At 43.5% G+C, this 25,111-nt stretch overlaps 1 protein-coding gene across 9 annotated transcripts in view; it reads right to left on the bottom strand.

Moving 5' to 3' along the window:
* LOC146863858 (uncharacterized) overlaps positions 1 to 25,111 on the bottom strand; it is a 343,419-nt gene that overhangs the window by 138,828 nt on the left and 179,480 nt on the right. For all 9 annotated transcript variants that reach the window (XR_014976576.1, XR_014976580.1, XR_014976577.1 and 6 more), the window contains one exon: positions 8,065 to 8,142. Coding sequence is in view for 4 of the 9 variants with exons in the window: in XM_085640690.1 (XP_085496816.1) it covers positions 8,065 to 8,142 (78 nt within the window). In the remaining 5 variants the exon portion in view is untranslated. The remainder of the gene's footprint in view (positions 1 to 8,064; positions 8,143 to 25,111) is intronic.

Raw genomic sequence — 25,111 nt, 5'->3', positions numbered from 1 at the left:
AGATTGAGAAGTACTCTAGCGGCTGAGTTCTGTAGGACCTGCAATTTGTTGAGATATTGTTTCTGCAGATTGACATATAGGCTGTTATAATAGTCTAATTTGGATAGAATAAGGGAAGAAATGACTGTTTTCCTGGCACTGACCAGAATGTAAGGGGGGATCTTTCTAATGGTTCTTAAAGTAATGTTTGAAGTGAATATGATAGAATTAACTTGTTTGCCGAAGTTAAATTTATCATCCATAATCACTCCCAGGCTTTTCACCTTAGGAGTTGGAGTTGGAGTTGGAAGTGAACCCACCTCTGCAGGCTAGCAGTTGGGGTTCCAAAAGTAAGGATTATTTCCAAAGAAGATTACCTCGGTCTTTTCTGAATTTAGCTTCAGACAGTGTCTGTCCATCCAGATGCAGATTTCTATCATGCAATTGTTAAGCCGAATGCTAGTGTTATTGGCCTTGTTTGCTGCCGATACCACAATTTGGGTGTCGTCTGCGTTGGAAGTAAGTGAGAGACCAAAAGATTGTATCAGAGGGGCAAGCTCAGCCACATATAGGTTGAAAAGAGAGGGGCTGAGCGAGAATCCCTGCGGCAGCCCGCACGGTAGTGAGAACGTTTTGGAACTGAACTTGTCTAGTGCCACAATACTTTTCCTATTGTTTAAGAATGATCTGAGTAGATCCAAGGCAGTACCCTTAATACCCGTTGCCTCAAGGCGATGGCAAAGTTTTGTGTGATCCACGGTATTGAAGGCAGTGGATCGGTCATAGCAGAATTAGAGCAGCATTTCCTTCTTCATCAAGGATAGTTTTAAGTTCGTCTGTGGCTTTGATCAGCACTGTCTCGGTGCTATGATCTGATATAAAGCCAAACTGAGTTGGGTCTTACAGATTTTGTTCCTTCACAAATTGGGTAAGTTGAGCATTCATAATCTTTTCAATTACCTCAGCAAGGAAAGGAAGTCTGGAAATAGGTCGGTAACTGGACGGAATGTCAGGATCGAGATTAGACTTTTTTAGAAGTGGAAGAATAGATGCCTTCTTCTAAACCAATGGAAAAATGTCCGATGAAAACATGAAATTAAAAATGTTGGTTAGACATTTGGCTACAGGCTCGTAAATTTGTTTAAGCACCGAAAGAGGACATGGATAGCTCGGGGATCCTGATTTAGTAAACAGAATAAAATGTTCTACCTGATTTACAGAGACTTCCAAAAAGCTGGTCATATTACGGTGAGAGGCGTCCTTAACCAAAGTTTGCTGTGACGTCGGGTAATAATCTCCAGAAGCATTAAAGATATTATAAATGTGTTTCACCTTATTCTTAAAGGATCGGGCGATGTCATCGCAGAACGTTTGTCTGCTAGTATTTCCTTTGGCTCCTGAAACTTTAGTGAGTTTGTTATTAACTTTGAAAAGTTCCCTAGGTGAATTGTTAGAGGATTCTATTTGAGCTGTAAAATATATTGGGTTTTTTTTACCAGTAAAGTTTTATATTTGGCCAGAGAAAGTTTATACATTTCCTTCTCATGAGTTTTGTAATTAAGTCTCCATCTCCTTTCTTGTTGTCTGCACTTTTATTTTTCTAGGGGGAGCGCCTGTGAATACCAAGGCTCAGAGGGTTTAGTTCTCCTATGTATATTGGTTTTCCAAGGGGCAAATTGTAAAAAGGTATGGTTTATACATGTCGAATAATTATGAGCAGTCGTTTCAGAATCTGGTGAAGGAAAGGGCAGATCCTCTGTTAGTTGAGATTGAAGTTGGCTCAAGTTTATATTCTTCCAATCTCGACAGAGGGTGGGCTGTTTGGTGGGCTGATCAAAGGGATTTCCTTGGGTTCTCTACGCTCGAAGATGATAGCCGAGAGGTCAGACAAGGGAGAGGTAAAACCTTTGGGTTTGTGACTACGTCATGATTGCTAAAGATAGCATCCAAAATGTGGCCAGCAATGTGGGTAGGGGACTGTATCAGCTGAGTAAGCCCAATGTTGTTCATGGTCTCCAGAAGGTTTTTAAGAGTCTTTTTCTTCAGTTTGTTCTAGGTGAAAATTCAAGTCTCTCAAGATAGTCAATTCAGAGTTACAAATCACACATTCAAGTAGCATACTAATGGAATTGAGAAACCTAGTTCTCGAGCCAAGTGGGCGGTAAATAAGTAAACCTCTAAAGGATGTATTTTTGGTTACTTCAAACCAATAGGATAGTGGCTTCACAGTCTTCATTTGACGACACAACAAATCTTGCTTTGATCTGATCCCTGTAAATAATTTCAAGTCCCCTCCTCTTTTCAGTGGTCAATCAAGTCTAAAAAGAGTATAGCCCGGAGAGACTACGCTAATAAAATCAGGGGTGTACGAGCAGTTAGCCCAGGTTTCAGTGATAAATATAATATCAGTCTGATGAGTTTCGATAAAAATGGCCATTTCTGTAGCATGTTTGACCAAGGATTAGGCATTCACTAGCGCACAATGGTACAAAGGAGGGGAAAGGCATGGAGGGCTCTTTAGGGTGGAGAGTGTGGGAGTCTAATGGTGGGCAGGAATCTCCTGGAGAGTAACCACATGTTTCACAGCTTTCTATATCACCCATCCAAAGAGAAGACATATTAAAACTGGGGCACCCATTGGTGCATCCCCTAAGGACATGTAATCCCTTACTTGTATATCTGATATTCATATGCCGTCCTAAGTTGAAACCGGCATGGGTTCTGGCGCTGGGCATGGTCCAGCCGCTGCAGACCGGCTAGCCTTCCATCCCAGCATGCTGCCTTTTTGGCCAGTGGCAGTTAAAACACTAGCCCACAACCCAACCGGAAGTATCGCAGGACGTCAGGTGAAAGGAACTACTTCAATCCACACAATCTGCAAAACTAATGCACCAGAAATCAGAGGATGGAAAACTAGAAGCTGCCCAGGGGTGAATTAAAAACATGTTAAAGGACACATGTTAAAAACACATTACATCAGTAGAGAAATAATAGCAAAAAGCTATCTAGGGCAGGCCGCCTACCAGCCGGCTATCTTCTGCGCGTCCGGCCCTGCATGCTGCCTTAATGGCCAGTGGCAGTTAAAACACTAGCCCGCAACCCACCACCCAACCGGAAGTATCGCCAGCCGTCAGATGAAAGGAACTAGTTACCTCTGCACAATCAGGAAAACTGCCGCAGACAGGTAAGGTGAATGCAGCAGAAGTCAGAGGATGGAAAACTAAAAGCTACTTGTGGTGGCAGCGGAGTATGCTTGCGTTGTCTTTTGGTTGATCGCCAGGTACTTCCCAAGTCTATTGAGGACTGGGGTCGGGTTTTGACCGTTGTAGGTTGGTTGTCCATTGGGGGGGCTTTAGAATCCTGCAGGCATCTGCCATTGTTTTGGTCATGTGTTTTTGACCCTCCCAGACAAAGGTCAAATGGAAAGGTTGTCCCCATTGATAGGGGACCTCATGTGAGCGCAAATAGTCCATGACTGCCTTCATAGCTCTCCTTCGTTGCAGAGTGGTAGGTGCAATTTTAATTGAAGATGAATAGTTTATGACCCTCAAATGCTTTGTGTGATAAAGAGCACACAGTGGCCATGATATATTCCTTCTCGTCAAAAAAGTAAACTCTTGCTGCAATGTCTGGGGGTTCTCCCTGCATAAACCTCCCGGGGTTTGTCTTATGCATGCAATCCAATCCTATTGTTAGGTCATCATGTCAATTACGGACATTGTGGAGCAGACGTTGCACAAAGGCCTGATTATCCAGCCCCTCCACACCATATGGTAGATCCCGATCATATTGTTGAGGCGGGACCTCTTTTCAAGGCCCTCCTGCTTGAGGGTGGTGTCCTCATAATGTTCCTCAAGAGCAACAATTTGGTGGTCATTATCAATGAGTTCCTCCATGCGCTTGTCTAGTGTGTGTTATAGGTCATCGACTCTTGAGCCCAGCATAGCCAGGTGCTGCTGCACTACCTTCAAGTAGTCCTTCAGGTCTGTGTGGAACGTGATCTCTTCTTTGATTTCTCGCAGGAAGTGTTGCAGATAGGTTTCTGAAATAGGGGGTCCTGAGTCCTCCACTGTGTCCTTGGTGTACGAACAAGTGGGCTTGCTAGATTTTTTTTTTTTTTTGAAAACCTTTATTGACATTTCAATCAAGAACAAATATGGGCCTACAACCCCCCGGGGCCGGCCGCTAAGCAATCAGAGCAATAACAATCAAACGTAAACACAGGCAGCATTTCGGGGAGCAGAATCTTCATGCTAATACTGTGAACCGGGCAGGTAGGGCAACAGGAGAAAAAGGTTTTCATTTTATAATGGAACAAGACAGAAGGATCAGGTGCCAGACAATTTCCCTCCAACGATAAAAGGTATGCAGAGTAATAGATGTAAGCAATATACCGCAATCTATTGGATCAATGGCGCAAACACAAGAACGTCAGGATGGGGAAGAATATCATAAACAGTTGCGCCTGCAGTCCCCCGCCCAAACTCCCAGAGAACACCCCGGAAATCGTGGCACACATGGAATGACAACGAGTCATAACAAAGGAGGCGTAACACACTGATCCCAGAAAAGGAAAAACAAGAAGAATCAGAGAAGAAAATGGAGGCCATGGAAAAAGAGATGAAAGACTAGAGAATCCCCTCCCCCAACCCCCCACCCTGCACCTCTGCAGATGAGTACGGCCCCCCCCCCCCCCCAGCAGTGTGCCTGTCGCCCTGGAACCAGACCCGAAATATAGGAGAATAGGGAAAAAGAAGTAGGAAAAGAACCCCACCAGACGGGGGGGGTAGAGAAAGTATTAATAAACTGGAGGAGGGCCTTCAAAACATACCCCCGGCTTCTCCCTCCCGCACGGTAAGTATCCCCCAAAGTGAACAATAAGCAGCACAAAATCGATCGTATCAAAGAAAGAGGGGGAGCATTATGCACCCATTATGCTATTTAGCTATTCCAGGGGAGCACGCAACCCCTGAGCCCGCCCATCCACTAGATGACCACCCCTGGAAGATCAGCCTTATCCCTGACCACTCTTTGTAATTCTGCCCATGCCTACCCCTCGACCCAGCACCATAACCGATGTTTCAAGGTAGAGGAGTGTCCAAAAACGACCGAGAAGCGACGCACACAGGTGGGGTGGAAGTCTCTGAGCACAAACACAGTCCGCAGCATGGAGGGACAGGCTTCCCAGTGCTGTCCCAGGATCTGCACAGCACTCAAGGTCCAGGAAGGCAGAAGCAGCCGAAGCTAACAATTGTTGCTGGAATTGTCCCTGGGTCGCCGGAGGCCATGTACGGGACGAGGCCACCACCTCCCACTCAGGTCCAATGCCTCCGGGACAAATCAGGCCCTCAGCTGGCCGAGTACACGGTAGCATACTGTCCGGAGCGTCCAGCTGTGCACTATCCTCAGGGGTGGCCGCCACCGTGTCCTCCTGTGCGCCGTGTAGGTAGTCCCTGTGTACGTGAGGACAGGCGGGCCGCCACTGTCCCAACGCTGACGCCACACCGTCGAGCTTACTCCCCAAGACCCCGACACCATAAACCAAGGAGGAGTGAAGAGCACCAAGGGCCTCGAGGAGGTCGCCGTACCCCAGCACAGCTCTCTGTGATCGCTCCGCCACACTCCCAAAAGTCACACACTCACAAGCCCGCTGCAACCCAGCGGACAGGATGGTAGGCTTCATCGCAACAAGATGGCCGCCAAGTATGCCCGACCCGCACCGGGGCCGGGACCCAGGGACAAGCGCCTCGAGGTCCACGTCGCTGGAGACTGGGTTCCGGGGGCAGGCGAAAAGTTATCCGTTGCGTGGTCACGGGCAACAGTCGTCTCCACCACGGACCAGCTCCCGCGAAAAACCGGGAGCGGCCCGCAAGGATCAGGGCAAGATACGGGCGGCGTCTGGGCAGCTCACCATCAAAGGCAGGGGCAGTCACCGGAGGATCTGAGAATTGCACCCCCGGGCGTGCACTCGGTCAACTACGCTTGACAGTAGAAACGACCACGACGAAATGTAGGTCAAATTTGGCACCGCTCCGGTGGACCGACTCCACCCAGTCACCACAGGCCGCTGTTGTCGAACTTCCACCCGGCCACGGCGTCCACTCGAGGTCCCGGCTCCAGGGCCGCAAGGGCCGCTAAGTTCAAATGCACATTTCTCCGGCGATACCGCAGCCAGAAACCTCGGAGTCACACGATCGGGTGCCGCTCTCCTTCAGAAACACAACCGCGTAGCACAGGCTGAGGATCTCGTACAGGATATCCGTGCGGGATGCGGAGGTTCACGTAGCCGGGAGACTACGCTGCCGTCCCGGTCGCCATCTTGGCTCCTCCCCCCGGGCTTGCTAGATTTTTATCCGCCTTGTCAGCTATGGAGCCTTTCTCTGATAGCATATCCTTGATAGAGAAATCTTGTTGGTGTCTTTTGGAAGACATGGAACCCAGTCGAGATCTTTGTAATATGCAGGAAAGAGACAGAATGGGATGAGTTATGGGGGCAATCAGCACTTGAGTATCCTTCACTACCCTTTGTGTTGCTAACAAAACCTTAGTGGATGCAGAAAAAGGGAGGACGGGGACTGCAGGTGCCTTATTCGGTCAAGCCCTGGAGTCGACTAGACATACGTCGTTTTTAAGTGCAGATGGTGCGCAGACCTTCTGCTCTCGTAGTAGCCTTCTAAACTGTGCAGAAGATAAATGTGAAGCTGCACTTGGAGCTGTCCTTGGAGCATGGGCAGCAGCGATGACCATTCGTCAAGAGAATGTGCATACAAATCATCTCTTTGGGGCCTCGAGATCCGCACGCGCACTCCCTTGACAAATGTTTGATTACAGGAAAGTGCCTCCCTTCCCTATAGTCAAAAAGAAAGATTGAACCCTGAATAAGAACAACAGAACTAAGTAGTTACAGTGCCAGATATGAGAGCATTCAGCCTCACCGTAGCACACTTAGTAGAGATCATATAGCCTTGAAGAAGGCCATTGACCCAGGCAGGCAGTTTAATGACTAAATCGTGCAGGCAATGATTTTAGATGCAAGAAGCTTTACTGTATGAAGGCATCCTAGCATTTATAATCTAACCTTGCCAGTGGTAGCCATCTATCAAAAACTGGGTATAAATCCAGGCTGTTTTAATTCATCAGATCCCTGATCATATTAAGCTTCAACTATCTCTGTACTCCCAACCATTGTTGAGTCTTTCTAGGTGGTATTCACCTACCTACATGTAGAAAAGACACCGATGATGAAGCAGACATCAATGAACAGTGGGTGAGTTGTCCTTTTCAAATGCTTTGTAATACCTGTGGCATAGTGGTAGGATATATTTATAACATCTGCGTATTCCTTGTGTGGAGAGTGGATATAGGCATTGTATGCAGATGGTGTTTTCCTCACAGTCTCCTATATGTGTGATATAATACGTGCACAGACTAAAATGTATGTAACCTTTTTAATAACAATTTTGTTAAAAAAATTCTTTAATAAATTGATATATTGTATGTCTTTGTATACTTTTTTTTGCACTGGTTACAGAGTAAGTTTAGGAATGGACCTATGCAGATTCTGCAATATCGGGGAGTTGTAGTTTTTTTGTACAATAGATGATTGAGTCATCGGCTATTGCCCCAGTCTGATGGTGCTCGCCATCTTTCATGACACTGCTCAGGCCTTACTCTTAGGTCTGTTCTGACAACTTGCCCCATCACCAGATGGGAGTAGAATGACTATTGCGGTATCAGTGTCTCACTGTCTAGTGTGTGGCACATGTCCCTGGGAAATGCAGGATAGGGAAGGGAAAGCGGATTTCAAAAACCGGATTACATTCTGGAGCCCATTACCACCTGCCCAATCTGAGGTTAACATCCATTATAGCAAGTACAGCCCTGTCCTCTCCCTTGGCTGCAATCCCATGACTCTTCTATTTCTACAGTAAACAAGCAAAACACCACACGTCATGAATGATAGCCTGAACACCCAATGGATGTAATGAGGGCAGATCAAAAAGGTGAATGAAAATTTGAAACAAGCAATGGATGAGAAGGGCTGACTTATTTCCCTTTTCTGTAATAGAGAAAAGATGGGTTTACCATGGTACTGATATTGGCTTGCTCTGGGTTGACGTCGCATCTCTTACAGTACAGATCCGAGTTTGAGCAGTCCTCTTCCTGTTGATAAAGGTTTGAGAGAAAGTTAATGAGTGTAGGAACACATACGGCCAACACTACCTGCCTTTGCTCAGTGCGAGGCAATCTTGTACCAACATTTGCAACAACTGACCAAAGCTAAGTGCCATTAGCACCAACTAGCTTCCTAACAATTGATTGGCTGTTTAGCAGTAGAAGGGCAGCACACTCTTCCTTTATTGGTCAATGCAAAGGGCTATTTAGTGCTAAGTGGTCAGAGCAAATGTTGGTCCAAGCCTATCCTACACTGATGATACCAAGGAAGCTCATCCCTTATTGAAAATCTAGGTGAGGAAAAGGAAACCAATGCATAGAGTGTGGCGTGCATTACAATGCATGCCATATTTGCATCACCTACCATCTGAAGGTTGGTGATAGTAGAAAACGATTTCAAAACTATTCACAGCAGTCGCACTAATTATGTAGCATTCACTTTTTCTTACCTGAAGTGGTAAATGCCATACCCATTCCTTATAGGGTCAGTCTAACCCCTTTAGATACATCCTTGCTTTCATGGTCCCTTATTTGATAGTTCTTATATTAAGCTCTCATGTTGATATTTTTGTAAAACATACCTTTGTTTTAGGTCTATGTTTTAGAGAGTAGGCTTTGGGTCCACCTCTTTCAACCATTAACTCTCTTTGAGCACCCTTTTTCAGCCACCAACTTGAAATATTGACAATTAAGGGTTTGCACAGCCACTAGTTTATTGATCTCTCATCTAACGCTGTTTCGGTGTATCCAATTACCTCCATCTAATGCTTGCACTGAATAGCACTAGGGAATACTTTACAACTATGATCCTCTATGTTTACTCTTGCTGGCTTTCTCCTGTAAATTGGGAACTAATGTGCTGATCCTGCATGTGTTATATGAGCTATAATGTGGTCTGTCAGGTAACGCAATTGCTTTGCGAAATCTGAAAATAATTTATCCAAAAATATATACCCTATAGATCAGTCTTTGAACTGCGTTGTTCAGTAACCAATAAATGAAATATAAGGCATGTGAGGTCCTTGTTAGACCAATATTTGACACACCTGTGTTACTATGAATAAACAATGAATGTAAGACACCACACCATACCAATATTAATCAGTTTTGTATATTCAAAATCATATTTTTGGCTGATAAGTACCTTTTCCTTCATATATTGCTGTCACAGATACAAAACACATAAAACATGACTCAGTGAAAAGAGTGACAAAGTGCAACAGTGTTTTCTACAGTACAAGTCTTCCTCAGGACTGGTGAGAGTTTCAGGGAAACATCTTCTCATGCCACCCAATTAATGATTCATTAATTGTGAGGGGAAAACAATTGTTTGATTCTCCAACGTAAAATCCCAAAAGGTTGTAAGCTGGGCAAAATTCTATCCCTCTTGTGTAGATTTAGTTCTTCAAAGTTAATTTCCAAACAGTCTTCATGATGTAAATGTAAACTACTCATGGCTCGTCAGTAAATCATGAGTGGCATGAGAAGATTTGTTTCATGATTAACAACTTTCGGTGGACTCCATACCTATGTGGATTAGGACCCTTGAGTTGAATACTGCCTAGCTCTCCCCAAAACTCTTACCAGTCCTGAGGAAGGCCCACTGTGATGTGTACTCATTAACACATACACCGAGGGTCGAAACGTCGACAATAATTTGAATAGTTCATGTCCTTGGTCAAACTATCCTGAAATTGAAACTAATGTCTTTAGAGGGTGTATGTTGAACCATTTGTTAAATAAAAGGACCGACATCTGTACATATTTTGTTTAATTGTTGTATTGTACTGCAACTGAGAAGTGCTGAAACAGAGGGCTTCATTCACAAACTGCATTTTGTAGTACGTGAAGTAATACTTCAGTAGTATTACTCACATACTAGAAAACGCTATTCACTAACTTACTCATGGACACATCCACTTCCGCCACTACTATCTCTTCTGTGCTGAGGTCTCTGCCACATGTCTGGAGCTTTCCAGACACCAAGAATTGTGTTTTTGTAGTAAATGTGGGTGGGACGGGGTAGAGCTGCAAAATAGGGAATTATTACACATAATGAGGAGTGAGCTGTAGGAGAGGGAATAAAGATGGGTTTAAGGAGGGATATGTACATAATATCGACAGACACAATATCGACCTACATTTTTATCGACACAAAAATATCGAGTACTTCAATATGGATAACATATACTTAATTAAAAAAAATACACTATTATCGCCACAAAAATATTGTCAAACAATAATATCGATAACAGTATTATAGAACACATAAATATCGTTATTTAAAATATCGGAAATATTTAAAAATTATAAAACATGACAAAAATAACGATCACAATAATATAGACAGCACTGTTATGGTTTTAAAAAAAATACCGACAACTTAAAAACAAATAAAACTTAACACTATAAATATATTTCAATAAATAAACATACACTGCATACAAAATAAATCAAATACAATCAATTTAAAAAATAGTATAACATTATAAAACATTAAATCATAAATACACTATTAACTATTTAAATCTTATATTTAAATAATATACACACTTTTTTTTACATCACATAAAATTTAATACACATTTAGAGGATTCAACATGCTTTAAAAAAAAAAAGCACCAACTGATCCTTAATTAGTGTTTTCCATATATGGAAAACAACTACCAAAACAATTAAAACAATAAATATCAACCAATCAAATACACACAATACTAAAATAAACCAATCACATTAAAAAATAATTAATTCAACATTATATAAAGAACGAAAATTATTCATTATTTTACACCTCAAACCAAAAAGAATAAAGAAGACGGAACTCTGCCAGATTGCTGCCAGAAGTAAGGACTTCATTAAAGAAAAATCTATTCTCTACTTAAAAGTAAGTAAAATGCCACTTATAACACTAATGTTAATCTTCTAAAATGACATGCACAAATAATTAATATACATCTTTTTTCAATCTATGTCTCCTCTAGAGAAAATTCTCAAAGCATCCAAACAACTACAGTACAGTTTCTAAAATCATCTAACAAATAAAGTAAGTATTCAACGAAATGCATTTTAAAAATCATCTAAAACACCCAATCAAAACCCAAATTCATCCCAAACCCCCACCCCACACCGCGTACAATTGAACAAAATAATAAAAAATATGTTGTATTCTACCAACAGAAACATCAGCAACAAAACAGAATTCAACTAACAAAGCAAGGATATCTACATTGAAAACGACCTAAAAATCGACATCGTAAGTATACTAATAACAATGTGTATGTATTAATTAAAAAACCTGCACAATATTCGATGTATTAATTTTTATATACATTTTTCATAGCATTTAAAACATCACAATGACAGAAGGCGCCCAATTTTTTACTTCTCGGAAAGGAAAGTTTTTGCTATGTTACATGGGGTGTGTCTATACCCAGGAAAAGCAAAGTGGACTTAAAGTAAATTGGAAATGTAGCAAGTACTATTCGAATAAGTGTTATGGGAGGGCAACAACTAGAGAAACAACTGTTTTGTATACAAGGGAGCATAACCACCCCCCTAATGTTACTGAAATAGAGGTTAGAAATGCCCTAGACAACATTGGAGAAGCTAGCAATAGCTCACAGAAATCTACCACACAATTACTTAAAGAACTGCTGCCCAGAGTACCCCAACATGCTACTGACCAAATGCCCTCTATTTGTTCATTAAAAAGAACTATAGCTCGAACAAAAAAAGCAACGACCACCACCACACCTGCCCCAAAAACATTTGAAGAGGTAGAAATTCCCCCAGAACTATCTATAACTCATAATGAAGAACCCTTTGTTCTTTATGACAACAAATTTAAAGAGAAAAGAATAAATATTTTTGCAACCGCAAATAATTTAATCAAACTACAACAGTCAGAAACATGGATGGTACTTTTAAAATTTGTCCCATAGCATTCTATCAATTATATACTATCCATGCCCTATATCGAAACACTAACATCCCTTTTATCTACGCCTTACTACCTAATAAACAAAACTCCACATATATGGAAATAGTAACTAAAATTAAACAAGAGACAAATATTTATTTTCCAGAGAAAATAATTATTGATTATGAACAGGCAATGATAAATGCAATTCTAAAATCATACCCACACACATCAGGGTTACTTCTATTATTTCAATCAGTGTATATGGAGACACCTTCAGAAATTAACACTAAGGGGGCCATTATGATGACGGATGGAAGGCCAGCCGTGCTGGTGGCGGTGGCAAAAAAACATCATGTCCTCTGCCCCAGGTGTGGTCATTGCGACCAACAAATCACAATGGGTGCTTAGAGGCAATTTTCCGTATGCCGCAGCCTGTCAGGCTCCGCACGTTTTTTGCGCACGCAAGGGTGGTATTCCATCCGCCAAGCAAATCACGATGCTGCAGACAGCCCTTCCCACCGCCGCGTCAAAACCACCACGTTGCAGATGGCGGAAATACAACATGGGAGAGGAAGAGCCGATACTGTACCCAACCAAACCCCCAGACCAGCCATGGAACCTGCACCACAGGCCTTCTCGCTGCACTACCGGATGCCCCTCTGGCAGACAAGTCGCCGCTGCGCTCATCAGCAGAGGTGAGTACCAGACATCTCCACGCATGCAACCCCTGAACAATTACAACTACCAGCAAGCGTGGTGGCACCGTGATGAATGTGGCAACCTGCCAAATGCAAAGTGCGAGGCTCACCCAATCCCCATGAGTGACTCACGGTGCCCCAGAAGGCAATTGGAGCCAATGAAGAGCCCTGCAGTTGCAGAGCGCGCACATCCCAACATCTAAACATGTACGCCGAAGGCACCCATTGGCTGATGGCTCATCCGCATTGTGTGTGCCACACTCTGGCGGCCCAGAAGCTGCGACTGCAACCCAGCAACGTTCAAGTGTGGACAATGCGTGTCATCGCTGCGTATGCCAGCTACCGCGCATTCGAACACATACTGCATCTGCACTGGCGCCCTGACTATTACAATCCACTAAACAACTCATTTGCCTAAAGAGACTGGTGCGCCCCATTGGCAATGTTGTGGGGCACGAGGCCCCCATGCATATCGAGTAACCACACAGACACCGTACATGCATAGGAGAACTGGCCCAGGGCACGTCCATCCGCCCCCGTTTGCTGGCAGGGTCACAGGTCTAGTGACGCCTGTGCTTGGTGGCTGTTGGGTGGGGTGTAAGTCAGCCCTCTGGGAGTGGCTAGCACATCAGAACAACTAGAACAGCGACCAGCTGGTCACTACACTGTGAAGGGATGAGAGAGTATGACCCGTGAGCCAAGTCTTCACACACAGGGAATGTCCAAGGAAAGGAGAGTGAAATTACATACATAGCCATGCCTCATGCCCAGCATAGACTTAAATGAGGGAAGGAGTCAAAAAGGACAAAGGTCTCCCGCACGGTACCAACGTTGTGTTATGAAACATCCAACCTGTGAAGCATGCTTGAACATCCCTTGACATCTGACTGGCGTCTCTTGGCCTGGGGTCAAATTGTGAAAGGTCAGTGGCGTAGGCAGGCAATCAGAGGTGTCCATTGTCTGCCAATCAGATATACGTGTAATCCCTAGCACACCCAGCACACGTACTGGTGTGGCGTGCAGTGTGCCTAGCTGCCACTGCCTGTAAATGTCCCCACACACATCCTGAGTCAGTGCCTCTCCAGACCAAACGCCCTAAAAAATCAAGCCCACTAGTATGGATGACATGTGATTACCACACCTTGCAATCCTCATTGGCTCACATGACATTCCCTGTTGACTGATGTACTTGCACACCTGCATGACTGATTGTCACTGTACAATGTGTGTGTGATGTAAGGTACTGTCACACCCCACACTCATATCAGTAGTGCCATACAACAAATGAGAAGCACATAAACGAGCGGACATGTAGAGATGAGGGGCGATGCACGAGGGTGGCAGAGAGATTGTCGGGTCGTCAGCAGCACAAGATAACAGGCAGGCTACTAACCTTGCGTGACAGCCAGCAGGGACGACAGCTTGTAGAGTGGCCTCCCTATTCGCCCAGACATTACCCCCCACCAAAAGAGGGAACTAATGTATGGGGGGCAGCGTCTCGGGGAACAGGGAAGATGGTATCCGCTCAGGATGGGAAGAGGAGTATGAAAGGAGAAGGTCCAAGGAACACACGGCCGTGAGGAGGCTGCAGAGGGGGAGAAGAGAAGCGTTAATACCTTCTCAGCCTACACAACATCCTAACACCACTTTCTTTGGTAGAGAGAGCTCTCCAACTACTCACCCTTCATCTGTGGGTACTCTCGAGGGTGTAGCCTTTTCAACTGGATGTTGTCGCCACAACCAGAGTGTCTTAGGGCGTGTGTCAATCTTTCGTGACCTCTCTCTTTATTGTTTTTAGGGTCTAATCCCCTACTATACAAGTACTATTCAACATCAGCGTCCTGGCGCAAGGTTTGTAGGTGAGAGTGCCCAGAGCGTTAGTTCACGCCCTCAGCTCTCCTTACCTGTCTCCTTGGAAACCGGTCCGCTTCGGCCGCAGATAGCGAGTAGGGATGAGTGATTCCTAGGAGGGAAGGAAAGCGTCCGCCCTCCGAATTCGTGGTAACCCTACCGCTGTTTATGCGGGAAAGAAAGCGTCCGCTCACAGCGAGGTACCGGGGTGATATAATCCTACAAGGGGTCCTGAGCGGGAAGGAAAGCGTCCGCTCACAGCGAGGTACCGGAGTGATATAATCCTGCAAGGGGTCCTGAGCGGGAAGGAAAGCGTCCGCGCACAGCGGAGGCTTCAGGGTCGAGATGGGGCTTGAGCGGGAAGGAAAGCGTCCGCGCAACGGTGGTCAAAGCGTGGACTCGTCACAGAGGCGATGAAGCTTAGGCGAGGTTCCTGGTTCCGGGAAGGATTGTCAAGCACTGACCTACGCGTAAGGAGGAGCCTATATAGGGGCGGGTCGTTAATTTTCCCGCTCTGTTTATCGGCGGTGCCCCATGGTGTTATGGGTGTTTTAGTGCATTCGTACGGCGCCCTGCTTTCTTCTTCCCCCAAGGGTCCTTATCAGTGCTATAAGGGTGGTGGCGCACTCGGGCACTTCTGTAACCATGGAGCATCGCTATAGAGAGGGCATGAGTGAGAGCATGAGAAGTGTCACTTGCCTGATACTCCAACCTTAGGAAACCTCCGCATCCCATCAGGAGGTCCTTTCAAGCAAAAAACACACTTCTTGAGAGTGACAACATCTATCAAATAAATCTGAAAGAATACATCTCCCTGGTCCTTGTGAAACTGAGGAGAGACAAAGTGGGTCCCTGAAGCAGGCCTGGCGAGAGACATAAGTGACAACTCGGGCACGCAGTGGCCCACCCGAATGCATCATTGAACCATACAAATAAATATTCCTGGAACCGGCCCTGACTGGGAGGCATCCCAAATGTTGATGGCAGCCATTGATGGCACACACATTGGCCTCATATCACCACAGGCAAGTGAACCTGTCTCTAGGATCTGCAAACTTACCACTCCATCAAAGTGCAAGTGGTATGACAGGCGTAGCAGATCATCTCACACGTGTGTGCAGAGTAACTGGGGTCGGCACATGACAGCTACATCTGGCGGGACAGCACCATCACTCCTGCACCCAACCCACACATGCCCAGTGACGATGACAGTGGTGAGGAAGAAGGCCTTGACCAGCGTCTACAGCTCATCGTCAACTTGTCCCGTTGAGTGTGATGCAACAATGAGCGAGCATGACTGTGTCTGTGTGCCTTGCTGTCGTCTCAGAGTCTCGGACAAATTTCCATGAGATTTCGTACACTATGCGCCGGAGTTGAAAACACATGCATGCAGGGACTGAGCACCCAGAAGCACCACTACGCACAGGACGCCATTGCCATACTGCCTCACTTGCTCCCCTACTCACTCTGAGGCATCCAAGCGCATATACACAAGCAAACAATATGAAGACAAGAAACATTTCCAAATGTGAAGTTTTTACTAGAGTGTCAAAGCATGCTAAATATGTGCCACTACAGGTTGAAAATGCATGACTACTGAACCCGGAACCACATTTCACATGAAGCAAGATGTGGCATCAATAACCCCTCTGGATGTCGAATCACGAGCATACCCCTCCCACCCCTTTCAGGAAGGAGTTGTATGGGATGTCCCTGGTCTATGGGCTTTGTCATCAGAACCCATTACCCAGACTATACATGGTGAGAGTACACAACATTGGCTGTGTCGCACTCATCACTGGATGGATGACCCTCCAAGTGTGGGCCATCTGGCCTGCATTCTGTTGTCAATCAAAGGGGATCCGTGTCCTCTAGCAGCTGTGAGACCTTGTTGATTTGGGGTGCTATGGCCTGAACAGAACAGAATGACCAGGGACAGGCTTCTGTGACCTTGGACAGAATGTTCAGACAGTACTCCTGGACCACGCAGTGAACAAGCTCTGCGGACACCTCCCATGTGACAGACGTACTAAGGTACTTGCAGGGCACAAGTCCTAAACAATGAAGTGGGGGGACTGACCAAGTAAGACAAAACGCACTTGACCTCACAACACTCCGACGTAGCGCTATGAAAGAAGGAAAATCATGTGACTAACATGATTTGTGCAAATACTGGGACAGACCAACCCATCTGACAGTGTTACAGTGTCAGCATCGATATACAGAGGCAGAATAGAGACAAAAGCATGGCTCCCTTAAGTACTTGTATAGAGATGGCAAGCTGTGTGCAGAGGTTCCCCTCTGTGGCATCTACATTCAAATGTAAGGTTCAAGGCAGACCCCAGTCAGGATGTACAAACAGAGTGATGCCGGATATCCCCTTTACTCAGGCCCGGCTGGAGGTGAAAAAGAGGCACACTCGCTGCATGCACGTTGCTGCTGGGAATGGACTGCAGACAACGTGCAGGTGCTGCAGAACGTTTACCGGTATCGGGACAGGTTAAGCATATCCCTGAGGGGACCAACGGCCTTGCAGGGGGCACGGCATCAAACCCAGCCAAAGAGGGGGGAGCGCTGTGTACCTACGTGTACCCCCAACTCGAGCCCTGGGTACTTGCAAAACAAAAACGCCATGTCTTCTTTGTGCGCTACAGCTGCATATCGGAATCCGGGTTCATGTCAGACGACAAAGTCCACGACAGTTAGATGACAGCATCCACTTCCCTGGTCTGTGGTACCAAGCGCAATTGACCGCAGAGCCATAGTCAGAGAGCTGGATGCCACATCTTGTCAGGTGACGTGCAGAGAGGGAGACATTGATTGATTTTGTCACCAACAGTTACTGTTGTTGTAAAGTAGTTATGAATCCAAGAAGGCACAGGCAGCTTCAAAGGCAGTCATTTCCAAGAGACGATGCAGTTCATCTCCAGCGACGAGGACCGCCATCCAATCCAGAAGTATGAAGGAACAGATGTACTCTTCACAGCACGAGGTTGCAAGGGGCACCCCGTCGCAACCTGGGAGAGGCTCGATGTAGGCATGGCACAGAAGCCATTGCGCACAAGCACAGGTGCAGCTGTCAGCCTGCCTGACACATAGAATGGCATCCCATAAACGTGTCTTACCAAAGCAGTCTTGCACGTGCACCAACAAAGGTGCCACCCACAGCTCAGCAAGGTACGTGTTTGAAAGGCAGACACCAAGGCCCACTGAAACTGACATCTTCTGCAGGAAAAGACGGGTTGCACGCAGGTGTTGTAGGCATGGCGGAACGTTAGCCTGCAGCTGATGCCCCGCACAGCCAGTGGGGCACATCCAAAGAGAAGCTGGATGCGGGCACGATACAGTTGCAACAGACCGGGCTCAGCCTGGCCCACTGGACGATCAGACATGGCGTGAGGGTAATCTCAGACACAGCGCTCAGCTGTACAGCCAAAGTAATGGTCAGAAAGCGCGAAATGCAGTGTGTAAATTGGGGGACTGACACCCGGTGGTACTTCCGGAAAAGCATGGAAGGGACGGACATGGCCAGAGCCCACAAGTCTGATAAAAAGTGTGCAACGGCCTTCAGTATCAGGCGCTATCAATACTCTGTGGGTCAGGCTTTATTAGGCTGACTACCAGCAAAATGAACAATAATTAGGTCCCCTCCTAGACTATTTTGAAGATACCTGGGTGGCAAGACTCCATAGATCAGGGCAACGAAGGCAACCAAAATATCAAATTCCATGGTGGAATGTATATCTTAGCACACTAAACCAAGAGGCAAAAACAAACAATGCTGTTGAAGGTTTGCATAATGCCTTCCAAGCAACAACAGGACGAGGTCCACCTACTCTACACAAACAGAACAGAGCTACCAACAGCTAAGAATGGAGCAATCTGTAACGCAAATCAGACCTAAACTATCCAAACAAACTCCATAAACCTAACACTACACACACTAAGTACAACCTAACTACCTTCAAATTAAATTAAAAATATACTTAAAATAAAGAAAATTAACCTTACCTTCCTCGATGAGACACAGCTCCCAACCGCAAGCTTGTCCCCTCCGAATTAACCCAAAACAAATGTTATATATTTTTTAATTACATTTACTGTATTTAATAATATGTTATAATTATCTATATATATATATTATTTATTATCATGTATAACTATGTTATAATTAAAAGACATTACTACTGCAAACTATATTACATTTTTAAGTTGACGAATTAATACATATATAAAAATTACTATTCCCACTACAGTTAATAATAATTCAGTGTAGGTGCTGGACACTAAACATAATTAATTTGCTATTCCCTTTCTAGTTAGCATTAAGTCAAGGTAGGTGCTGGACACTAAACTTAATTAATTTACTATTCCCACTCTAGTTAGCATTAAGTCAGGGTAGGTGCTGGACACTAACCTTAATTAATTTACTATTCCCACTCAAGTTAGCATTAAGTCAAGTTAGGTGCTGGACACTAAACTTAAATAATTTACTATTTCCACTCCAGTTAGCAATAAGTCAGGGTAGGTGCTGGACACTAAACTTAATTAATATACTATTCCCACTCCAGTTAGAATTAAGTCAGGGTAGGTGCTGCACACTAAACTTAATTAATTTACTATTCCCACTTCAGTTAGCATTAAGTCAGGGTAGGTGCTGGACACTAAACTTAATTAATTTACTATTCCCACTTCAGTTAGCATTAAGTCAGGGTAGGTGCTGGACACTAAACTTAATTAATTTACTATTCCCACTGCAGGTAGCATTAAGTCAGGGTATGTGCTGCACACTAAACTTAATTAATTTACTATTATCACTCAAGTTAGCATTAATTCAGGGTAGGTGCTGGACACTAAACTTAATGAATGTACTATTCCCACTCCAGTTAGCATTAAGTCAGGGTAGGTGTTGGACACTAAATTTACTTAATTTACTATTCCCACTCCAGTTAGCATTAAGTCAAGTTAGGTGCTGGACACTAAACTTAATTAATTTACTATTCCCACTCCAGTTAGAATTAAGTCAGGGTAGGTGCTGGACACTAGACGTAATTAATTTACTATTCCCACTCCACTTAGCATTAAGTCAGGGTAGGTGCTGCACACTAAACCTAATTAATTTACTATTACCACTCCAGTTAGCATGAAGTCAGGGTAGATGCTGCACACTAAACTTAATTAATTTACTATTCCCACTCCAGTTAGCATTAAGTCATGGTAGGTGCTGCACACTAAACTTAATTAATTTACTATTACCACTCCAGTTAGCATTAAGTTAAGGTGGATGCTGGACATTAACCTTAATTAATTTACTATACCCACTCCAGTTAGCATTAATTCAGGGTAGGTGCTGGACACTAAACTGAATTAATGTACTATTCCCACTCCAGTTAGCATTAAATTCGGGTAGGTGCTAGACACTAAACTTAATTAATTTACTATTCCCACTCCAGTTAGCATTAAGTTAAGGTGGGTTCTGGACATTAACCTTAATTAATTTACTATTCCCACTCCAGTTAGCATGAAGTCAGGGTAGGTGCTGGACACTAAACTTAATTAATTTACTATTCCCACTCCAGTTAGCATTAAGTCAGGGTAGGTGCAGGACACTAAACAGAATTAATTTACTATTGCCACTCCTAGTACTATAAAGTCAGAGGAGGTGCCAGACACCAAACATATCTAATTTACTTTGCCCAATACAATTAATATAATATCTCTAACTATACTCTAAAAAAAAATATTTATTTAATATTTTCTATAATAAGTATTTAAACTCTATATTGTAATTGATACAAATATTTGTGAAAATATAAAATTAAAATATTTATATATAAAATATTCTTCCAAACAAACAATATTTATTCCTACATATTATAACTCACATATAAATAATATTTTATCGACATACTATACATAATACTAAAATATACATTTTATTTTTGTAAATAAATTAATGATTATATATTTTTGGGGGAACATATGACATATTTATGTACATTAATAACATATTTTGATTAAAATATAATAACTATTAGCTTTTAAATATTAAATTACATACTTTTAAATGTTAATATTTAAGTACTAATAATAAACCATTATTTTTAATACTTGAATTAAAATTATACTCTATAAACAAATAATATTTTTTAAATAGATATCCATTTCTTTAAAATTATTCATTATTCTAAATATTTAAGAAATTACTGTAAATCACTCCCCAACCTTATGTTAATGTTAATGCTAATGCTAATGAAACTTGTTGAGCGCAGGAATACCCAGAGGTGTCTTGGTGCTATGACTGCAGTATTCACCCCCAGGAAATCAGTTCTAGAAAAGCCATGTTTTTAAGTTTTTTCTAAAAATGATGAGGGAGGCAGCTCCTCTGAGCTCGGCTGGTACCGTGTTCCACAGTTTTGCGGTACCGTAAGATAAACTTCGGCCGCCCCAACCTGTGGTGCGTATTCTTGGCACTTTCATCAATCTTGCGCATGAGGACCGCAACTGTCTGGACGGTTGGTACCAGACAAAAAGAGAGAAAGGTCCTGTGTTGTTCAGAGCTTTATATGCTAAACAGAGTGCTTTAAACTCAATTCGCTTAGCCACCGGAAGCCAGTGAAGTCGGCGAATGTCCTTGGAGATTGAGTCATATTTGGGGATGTTTCCCAATAGCCGAGCAGCTGTATTTTGAATCGTCTGAAGTTTTTTTAGATAGTGCTTTCATGTACCAATGTAGAGACCATTGCAATAGTCAGTTTTGCCTAGACCAGTGCAGTAACTACTAACTTTCTTGAATCCATAGGAATGTATGGCATGATTTTCTTCAGTTTTATATCAGAAAGTGGGAGGCGCTGACCGTAGCATTTGTCTGGTATGATAGTGCTAGCTCGGTATCAATCCACACTCCTAAATTTTTCGCTTTTTGCACAGGTTTGGGTGCTTCACCCATCTCTGCCGGCCACCAAAGTTTATCCCATGCAGGTTTCTAATTACCGAAGATTATAATCTCAGTTTTTTTAGAGTTAAGCTTCAGGCAATGCAATTCCATCCATCTGTTTACTTCTCTCATTCTGAAACTGTAGGGTGGGCACAGCTTGTTTTCGAAATGCTGCCACGACTATCTGGGTATCGTCTGAATAGGACGTCAGGCCGAAACCAAACTTTCTAATCAAAGGGGCGAGTTCCGTGACGTAAATATTAAAAAGAGTTGGACTCAAGGGAGATTCTTGAGGGACACCGCAGGGTAAAGCATATGGCTCTGAATGAAAACTGTCCATTGTGACTGTTAATCTCCTTTCCTTCAGGAAGGAGGCCAGTAAGGTCAATGCCATTCCTTGGCCCCCATTGATTCTAGCCGCTGTTTCAACAAGTTATGGTCCACCGTATCACATGCGGCTGATAGATCAAGGAGGACCAGGGCAGCTGTACCTCCTCCATCCTTTACTGTTCTGATTTCCTCAATGGCATTGATCAGCGCAGTTTCAGTGCTGTGCTCCTGTCAAAATCTATACTGAGAGTGATCGAGCAGATCATTGTCCTTAATGAATTGAGACAGTTGCTTATTCATGATTTTTCAACTATTTTAGCCGGGAGTGGTAGAAGGGCAATGGGACGATAGTTAGATGGATTGGCCACATCCAGGTTGAGCTTCTTCAACAAAGGGAGAATGGAGCAATCTTTCCATATGGAAGGGAAATAGCTTGAGCTGAACATGGTATTAAAAATCAGTGTAAGTTCAAGGCTTACCACCTCCACTATCTTTTTAAGGAAAGCAGGTGGGCAGGGGTCAGTTGGCGATCCGGATTTGGCTTCTAATATATGTTTTGCTACCACCTTAGAGGAAATTGGAGAGAACGGGCATAAGTGATTTCTCTTAGATTCAGCACATAGGGCCAGGTCTATGGAATTGTAATCGGACGTGGCTATAAAAACGTTGTAGGTATATTCATAACTTTAGATTTTAAAAGCTGATGCAATCGAATCGCAGAAGTTTTGGTCACATTTTGTTGTGTCAGTCTTCAGTAGCGATGCTAAATTATTAACTACCCTAAACAACTCTATTTTTGGCTTTCTCAATTTGAGGAGTAAAATAGTCTCTTTTAGCAGTTTTTAATGAGTTTTTATATTGACTTAGGACAGTTTTCTATAACCCTTTTTCTGCTGTATCATAGTTTGCTCTCAAGCGCCTTTTTGTTCTACGGCACATTTAGTTTTCCTTGCGTAGAGCGTCAGAGAACCAGGGGACCGAAGGTACGCTCCGGTTCCCTGAAGTTTTCCTAGTAGGCACTGAGGGTTTAATTGCTTCATTAAGCCATTCTGTGTATTTAACTGCATTTGAGTCTGAACACAGATTAAGCTGAGGACGTGTCTCCTCTAAATAAGTCTCAAACTAAGCTCAATCTACCTTGCTCCAAACAATATAGGTCGAGGAGGGCGTTTCTGTTGTCTTTACTGGCTGAGCTATGGGAACTGCTAGGTTAAACTTAATTAAGAAATGGTCTGTCATTGTCAAAGGAAGGACTTCTTTTTGTGACAGTCCTAGCATGGAGCTGAAAATCCCATCAAGGGTGTGTCCAGCCTTGTGAGTCGGGGGAGAGGACCGTCTGAGAAAGGTCCAAAGCCCCCAACGCCTCTAGTAGAGTGGCAGTATCCTTATCTTCAGTATCTTCTAAGTACACATTGTAAACTCGTTACTAGCGAGGGTGGGTTCCAGGAGCCCATCTAGGTTCTGCACAAATGTGCTCCTAGCACTGGGAGGACGATAAAACAACATACCTCTGAACGTTTTCTTAGGGGCTATTTCAATGGAGAAGTGAAGGGCCTCAAAGAAGAGAGTAGAGGCTGGAACAAACTTAGCTACAAACTGCTCTCTCAGAATAATTGCCACTCCGCCTCCTCTTTTTATTGGCCTGTCTACTCTAAAAGACCGAAAGCCCATGGTAGTTGCAGTAACAAAATCCGGATGTTTGGCTGCATCGACCCAGGTTTCAGTGATAAAGAGCACATCAATTTTATGGGTAGATATCATCTCAGAGACTTCGTACTTATGTTTGATAAGAGATCTAACATTGATGAGACCACAATTTAGGTCCTCTTTTTTAACATCAATCTGTGAGTTTTTGCTCATCGACGCTCGCACGGGGAGGAGTGCCCTAATTTCCTGCTCTGGTGGAAGAGAGAAGCCACATGGGCAGACCGACCTATTTTCGTTCGAGGTCAGGAAAAGGCAATTAGGGCCAACTCTATTAAGTTTAAGCAGCTCCTCATTTGAATATTGCTGTAGTGGGATGGAGGAGAAGCCAGGGGTTCTCACCCTAGGCCCAGGCCAGGCGCGGACGGGCACAGACGGGCTTGCCTTTGGCGCTCCCACTGCACGCCTCCACTGCACGTCCGTGGCATAGGCTGCCTAAATAGTGTCTTCCTGACGCCTAACGTGTGAGGTGCCGGAAGCGCGTAGTGTAGCTTCACCCTCCACTCAAACAGCTGACAGCTGCGGTGGACCGGGGCCGGAGAGGAGCGCGAGAACTGGTGAGTGGATCAAGGATAAATTACACAAAGCACAGTACAAATTGCTCAAATCTAAATAAAAGCAGGGAAAACGGGTGATTTCAATAAAACCAGTAGCGTTAAAATAAAGTAGCAATGCCAGAAAGTAAGCGCAAGCAGAGCTTACTGCAGTCCACTGTAATTTATCCCCTATAAATCCAACATCCCAATCATAAAACAATAATTTCTACATTCCAAACTAAAATTTCTAAATTTTAATTTTAAATTTATTAAAAATTATTTTAAAACACTCCCCCCAATCCACTATGAACCCAACATCTCACTCATAAATACAATATTTCAAATTTAAATATTAATTTCTCATAATTAAAAAAAAAAAAAATATTATTTTAAAACACTCCCCACCCTAATCCCCTATAAACCCAACATCCCATTCCTAAAAATAAATTTCTAATTTAAATTTAAAAATTTCGAATTTATTAAATTTTTAAAACACTTCCCCTGCTTATCCACTATAAACCCAAAATCCCGCTGCTAAAAATAAATTTCTAATTTAAATGAAAAAAAAAATAATTTATTACATTTTTAAATAAATATTTTTAAAACACTCCCCAACCTTATCCCCTATAAACCCAACATCCCGCTCATAAAACAATAATTTCTAAATTAAAATAAAAAAATTCCAATTTATTAAATTTGACTAACAATTTTTTTAAAACACCTCCCACCTGTATCCCCTATTAACCTAACATCCCGCTCGTAAGAAATATGATTCAATTTTTTTTAAAACTATTATTATACATGAAACAAACATAAAGGTGCCGATTCCGATCCGGTAAAAAAAAATACCGTACGACTCGCATCCGTATTTTTTTACGTACGAGTCGCACAAGTACCGTACAAACTGCCGAGTACGATTCGCATGGGAAAAACTCCATACGAATCACATCCGGAAAACTCCCCCACACGTCCTCGGGTC

Source organism: Triturus cristatus, chromosome 2_1 (assembly GCF_964204655.1).
Source record: "Triturus cristatus chromosome 2_1, aTriCri1.1, whole genome shotgun sequence".
Taxonomy (NCBI): domain Eukaryota; kingdom Metazoa; phylum Chordata; class Amphibia; order Caudata; family Salamandridae; genus Triturus; species Triturus cristatus.
This window is presented reverse-complemented; position numbering and strand designations above follow the sequence as displayed.